This window comes from Antrostomus carolinensis, unplaced genomic scaffold (assembly GCF_000700745.2).
Source record: "Antrostomus carolinensis isolate BGI_N321 unplaced genomic scaffold, ASM70074v2 scaffold2931, whole genome shotgun sequence".
Taxonomy (NCBI): Eukaryota; Metazoa; Chordata; class Aves; order Caprimulgiformes; family Caprimulgidae; genus Antrostomus; species Antrostomus carolinensis.
In genome coordinates this window covers 332-6,794 of record NW_010293272.1, presented here as the reverse complement: position 1 = coordinate 6,794, position 6,463 = coordinate 332, and the positions used below count along the sequence as shown (strand labels likewise).

Here is a 6,463-nt window from a genome sequence, read left to right as displayed (position 1 = left end):
GATGCGTGGACTTTGATGTGAATTGGGCTCTAGATGCAAATCTGCTATCCTAAAGATTATCATGTTAACACTGCAGATGTGTTTAGGAGGGGACAGAGAAACTTGAGAAGGGAATTTCAGTGCAATCCTGTATCTATTACTAACCTAATGAAGCAAAACAACAGGCCTTTGAGCTCTCTCTTCAGCTCCTGGATGGGATGTTATTTTTCACTCACATCTTAACTTTATTGCTAACCCATAGCCTAGTCAAAAATATCTTTTGCCAACTGCAAGTAGCAAAGGCTGCTCCAGTCACGCAGCTCCTCATTACTGAATTCATCTTTGGCACTGGAGTCTTGCAGTGCCTGAAAAGAAGTCAGTTGCAAATGATTCAATTTTTTTTAAGGAAGCTACTCACAGAGATCAGTTCCATACTTCAGTCCGACTTTGGGGACCCAGCCCTTACTGCGGAAGTAGTGATAGGCCATGTAAGTAGTTTTAAAGTTGGGCTTCACTTCACTGAACACTTCCCATAGCTTCAAAATAGTTAGGGGTTCCTAAAAATCACAACCAGAGGCATTCACATGACTACATTCATATTAGAGCAGATACAGAATACTGTGTGTAGTAGAGTGTAACAGCCAAGTAGCAAATACAACACTCCACTGCAAAGCACATGAACTTTGGGCAATACAATATGGAATCTCTAAATAAAAGACAGAAACCTGTTGCTCCATTTAGGGTTTTTTTTAGCATATCGCAATTAGTCCCATAATGCCCTTGTTTAAAGGGAACTCTGATAAAAAAATAGAAGCAGAGGTTTAAATTATTTCATCATTATATTAACAGTAGCTTGATATACTTCTAGATTAATGGTTAAAACTCCAGGGAATTTTCCTGTTTCAGGAAAGACAGAGTATTTGCCACATTATTGCTCCCATACTTACTTTTCCCACATTTCCTGCCTAATTATAATAAAGCTCTTTCTCTATAGAAAGACTGTGCTTAGCTATATTTGCCTTGCTAAATGGAAAACTTTCAGACTAGTATTTAATGAACAGAAATATCATTACTTTTAAGAAAAACTTTCCAATTACTCTGGTATTTCCTCCTTCAGAATTAACAGCATAAAACACTGCCATAGTCAGTAAAAATTTCAGACCAAAACATATCAAAACTAATGGTACACCCAGTAATCCAAAATGAATGCAATCTCTTACCTCACCATAATAAATACTCAAACATCCCAGAGCATACACCAAGAAAAAAGCCTGAAAAAAATAAACAGAGTAAGTTTAACTGCTAGCAAGACTCTTCCTGTAGTTTATATTCAATGCAAGAACAAGATCTTAAATTAGTTTTATACAAGAATATTGATGTTATCGAGACAAACAAGTTGCCTGAAAGTTTCCTTTCAGATCTGTCTTCATGACCTTTACACATAGCACTACAAAAAATCTATGCATGTGCTGCAGACTCCTGAAGGCACTGTGTTAAACCTAACACGTGAATCTCTTTAGAAGCAGCACAACAGAAGCAGGATTTATACCAATGTTATATCCCTGATAGTTCCATACTTTAGTCCTATCACTGGTCTCTTTGTGAGTGGGATTATTCATATAAAACAAATAGGATTGGACCCTACTTTTTTTTTTAAAACCATATCATGTAATTACCACTGTTTATTAGAAATTAGTTTACTAATACAATCCAAATATTTAGGAGGCACAGAAGAACCTTGTACTTCAGAAACAGGTATTAAATTATGTTGTAACATAGATTAATATTTACTTTTTGGATTAAAACCTAAAACAACTTGTACTGTATTTGAAACATACCTCTTCCAAGCTGAGTTGTAAATATTCAAAAATCCTAAATGGATTTCTTCTGCATACTAGTTTTTCCTTCTTGACAGGCTACAAGAAAAAAATTACTACATTACTAACACTTTAAACTACAAAAATAGTGAATTCTGAAAATAGCACCAATGATACAATTTTTCTAGAAGATTAGAAAACTCTTTATCCTCACATTTTCTTGCACATGAGCAGAATCATCTTCAGGATTTAAGCTACCTTCTTCTTCCTCTTGCACCAAGACATACTCTGGAGCACATTCTTTTGGCTTTATCATCTCACAAGATCTTTGCTCAGTGCTCTCCTTCACCTTGCAGCCATAATGCACAAGAAAACCATGCTTCTGGCAAGACACTTCAGCTATCTCTTTTGAGTCACCTTGTTCCTGTTCTTTAGAGCCACATACAGCCACAGGATCAAAGGCTGGATCTCCTTCCAAACAGGCTTTCTTGTAGCCTTCATTCTGATTCTCAGGACTTGGGGCTACTACATTTCCAGTGGCGGTAGAAGATTGTTCAGAAAGTTCTGTATTTTCTGCATTTGGGCCCATTCTGCTGCAACTAACACTGGTTTGTTCAGCTCCATCCTCTTCCAAAAATGGCAGCTCAAGAGGCTTAGTGTAATTTTCAAGAATTTTGGTAACCGAGCAGTCATCAAATCCTTGCTCTTGCAAAATACTTTTAGCCCACTGAACATGATATTGGTACCTAGTAAACAAGTAAAACAAATGAGAAGTTCTAATGTGTTATATCCTTTATTTAACACCTGAAAAATAAGCACCTTAAAAAAAGAAGGTTCAACACAGTTCACAGAACAAATCTGAACACAGCCCCCAATGGCTGCTATGCAAAATACAACATGCACAATCTAACAGGACTCCAGTCTTCAGGAAGCTGCAGATGACACTGCTGAACATCAAGACTCTGCTACCTTCTTTGGCTTTGTTTTGCCTTTTAAATTTCTGTGGCAACAAAGCTCATTCCTGAACTCTGCACAAGGACTACTGCTATACAGTTTTAAGAAGCAAGAACTTCACCAGGCAAAACTCCCTTCTCCCACAGAAGTTTTAAGCCTGAATTCCCTGCAAAAACATCTTGGTATCAGAGCCTGCATGGTTAAAATATGCATCAAGAGTCTGCATATACATCTCTCACACACTTCGTCTATTATACAGCGAGCTACTAAGAACAGTATCTTAAAAACTCTGTTTTCACTATTTATGAAAGAAGCAATGGTGTAACAGAAACACCAGCATAAAAAATCTTAAGCAGAAACTGCCTTCAGTTTAACCCAAAACCCTCACATCCCTGAGAAATAACAATAATCCCATCACTGAGATGGTAGCTGCGAGTTTTAAATATTTCCAGTATTTTTCAATTATGATAATCCCAGTTGTTAGTTTTTAATGCCCCTGCAATGATTTCTCCTTGGAAGATAGCATTAATATCCAGATGAAGACATTAATCTTCATTTTGTGAAAGCTGCAGGCAGCTGAGGGCTGCTGTCCTTACTCAGACACAGACAACTCTACTGCAATATTCTTTATTTCCCAAAACAAAATCCTAACAGAGCAGCTACAGACCAGGTTATGAAGAACTACAGAGACAATTAAATGCAAATGTCATCTGACAACACAAAAGTCCCTCTGAAGCCTCATAATAAAACCGTATAATTCAATGCTGTACTTTTTGTTATAAAAAACCAGACTCCTCTTTGTCCTTTGATTTAATTACCATGAAATTTGCACTTACAGATCTCTGCTGAGATCTACATGATGCATCTCCTACACCAACGTAATGACACTTCCATTGATGCTCAGCTGTATCTGCTGACACATAAAGCAGTCACCAAGCAGACTAATAATGACAAGTGTTCCTGCAAGTAGTAATAACTGCAGTAGCAGCAGGAGTAATATTGCTACTGTTTGTCTTACCTAACGCCGAGGACTGAAGGAGCATGACTTTTAAATTTAAGCAAAGTTTTTAGAGTTTTAAACTTTTAGAGTTACCATAGGATTAAAGCAAACAGAGTAACCAACTTGCACTCTCTTCAGTGAGTTCATATATTATTCAAGTGGAAGGAAATGACTATGTGGTCCAACACTCTCTTTTGTTAAACGTACAAACTAGCAATGCTAATAGAGACTTAAAAAAAAAGTAAAACATTTATGTATTATAAAAGTTCAAGAGTTGCTTCAGCCCACACTGTATTAATTCAATAAGGAATTGGGAAAGTTATTTTAAATAGCCTGCCCCAGAAACTTCTCTTTCTCCTCCTCAGCTGAAGAACAAGTTTATTATAGTTGATATTATCATGAATTAATTACCCATACTACTATGCATGCACTCAATCTTGGCTTCTAGTCAGCAATTAATATAGGTGAGCTTACATGAAAAACCATGCTGAATATCACCTATTTATCTCTGCTTTTTCTAATGTGATTTATAAATGAAATACAAAGAAAATAAATAGAAGCAAGTCATCAGCATGTATATAGCAAACTGTCTGAAAACCAGTAAGATAAAACATAAAATAGAAGCAACTGTTTTCTACAAACACACAAATAATGTAAATTAACTTACTTTTTTGATGCAATTATAGGCATGTTTATGTTAGCACCTGTGTAAAGAAAAAAATCATACATTGTTTCATCAATGTAGAAGTGTTTTCATTTGATTTTGAGCACTGAGGTAATCTGTGGCCTAATATTTACCCACATTTTGAATCCTTTTTGCCATTTTGGTCCAACTTGTATTCAAGAAGGACATAGCAGAAGTAGAAAAGGTACAGAGATAACGAACTACACAAGCAGAACAACTAAATACACTATTTTCCTCCAGCCTGTAAAAAGACAGTCTTTCTGTAAACAACCAAGAGCAGACCAGATCTCATTAGCTATGAGCTTAAAAATGCCACATACTCTTGTCTCGTGATTTCATGGACACTAAAATCTACAAAATCTACAAAATTAAAACCAAGGAAAACTGGACAGTTACAGGAAGAATCGTGATTTCATGGACACTAAAATCTACAAATTAAAACCAAGGAAAACTGGACAGTTATAGGAAGAAAAGTCCAAGGATGATGCCTTTACTTACACACCTCCTAAGCACCAAATCAGTGAAGGGCAGGAGAATGCACTAAGGAGCTATCGACATGTATTTCCTGTTCTTGTATTTTTCCCAGGTATCTGGTACTGGCCATCATCAGAGACAAGGTCTGGGGAGAGACAGATCCTTGATCTGACCCAGGAAAGAAATTATCTTCCTGTGTGTAATTTATAAACATGTATCTTCAATGAGTGAAGAGAAGTGAAAAGCTCTATTAGAATAGTGACGGAAATACAAACAGGCACAATTTACCTTGCCACTTAGCAACCAGTGAAGGATCTGAAATATTATACACTGGTCGACTTCTTGAAAGGATCCCTTTTCCAAAATAGCCCTTCAAAGAAAAGGAAAAATCCTTATTATATCACCAGACAGAAACTAACTTATTTCCAAATATAAAATGTTTACTGTCAAGATCTGCTGAAAAAATAACAGAAATTCTGCAGCACTTAAGTTTTGCCTAAAGCTTGTGCTTTAGCTTGATAACTAGTTCAATACTAAACACCTGCACTCAAACATTTAACCAGTGGAGGGTGTTGGGTCTTTCTCCTCAATTCTAAATATTTGTCAGTGGACATCTCCAAGCAGACTTTTGAAAGCAGACACAGAAGAAAACACCTGTGTATTAATGCTGTGATGATGCAGTAAATAACAAAGAGATGGATAAAGCTACTGCATAAAAATGGCAGTGAAATAAATGGTAGTTGGACATAAGAGGCTTAAAATGCAGCCTGTGTTACTCAGGAAGAAATCACTCTGAAGTTAAAAGAATTCTACAAGTATTTATAAAATATTAATATTCTGACCTCCTGAGCTTTAGAAACAAGAAAATGCTTTTTCAAGTTTGCATAAAATATTGAAAAGAGAAATAAATATAACAAACATGAAGTTCTGGCAGCTGTTTTTTAGCTCACAACCTCACTTCATTCCAAAATTCATTTGCTGGGATAAGAATTAAATGCTTTTCACATGTGCTAGAGAATACGTGTTTTGTACTGATTTCAGGAGAGGAGGGAGATATGGAGAATAACTGGAGGCTAAAGGGGAAGGAAAGCATAAAGGCAGGCAGATTTTAACAAGTATTACGCTTTACCTATGTTTAAAACACTAAAAATACTGTGCAAACAGGGTACAGCACCTTGCTATAAAGCTGTTCAATATCTTCAGGGTTCCTCACAATAACATTGTTGTTCATGATTTCAGCCTGGCATATTCTGAAATCCTTCCCACCTACATCCACAGGAAAGGGAGACTCATATGTCTCAAAAACTCTTCTTTTCCTTCTTGGGGGATGAAAAATTGCTTCTGCCATTTCCCAGTATTACTGTCTCCTCCTAAAAAGTGGAAAGTAAACATTTAAGGTTCAGGAGTTACAGCTGACATATTTTTACATGTTTTTGCAATATTCCTTTCCCAGTAGCAAGTTAGCAATAAATTCAGCAGCACAATCCCAGTTCAATTCTGTAACTGTTATGCCAGACAAACACGAGCAGCAATTTGCTGGTGTTCTCTGTTAAT

The 6,463-nt window shown here is 36.3% G+C and overlaps 1 protein-coding gene across 1 annotated transcript; it reads right to left on the bottom strand.

Annotated features, from left to right (window-relative positions):
- Window positions 1-397: 397 nt before the first annotated feature.
- On the bottom strand, window positions 398-6,257 carry TSEN2 (tRNA splicing endonuclease subunit 2; the record flags this gene model as incomplete). Its single annotated transcript, XM_010177192.1, has 7 exons — window positions 6,084-6,257; window positions 5,198-5,279; window positions 4,418-4,454; window positions 2,011-2,542; window positions 1,818-1,895; window positions 1,200-1,250; window positions 398-536 (listed from the first exon to the last, which is right to left on the bottom strand). Coding segments are annotated over exons 1-7 (1,093 nt in total), but the record flags the coding sequence as incomplete, so codon positions are not given.
- Window positions 6,258-6,463: the final 206 nt, after the last annotated feature.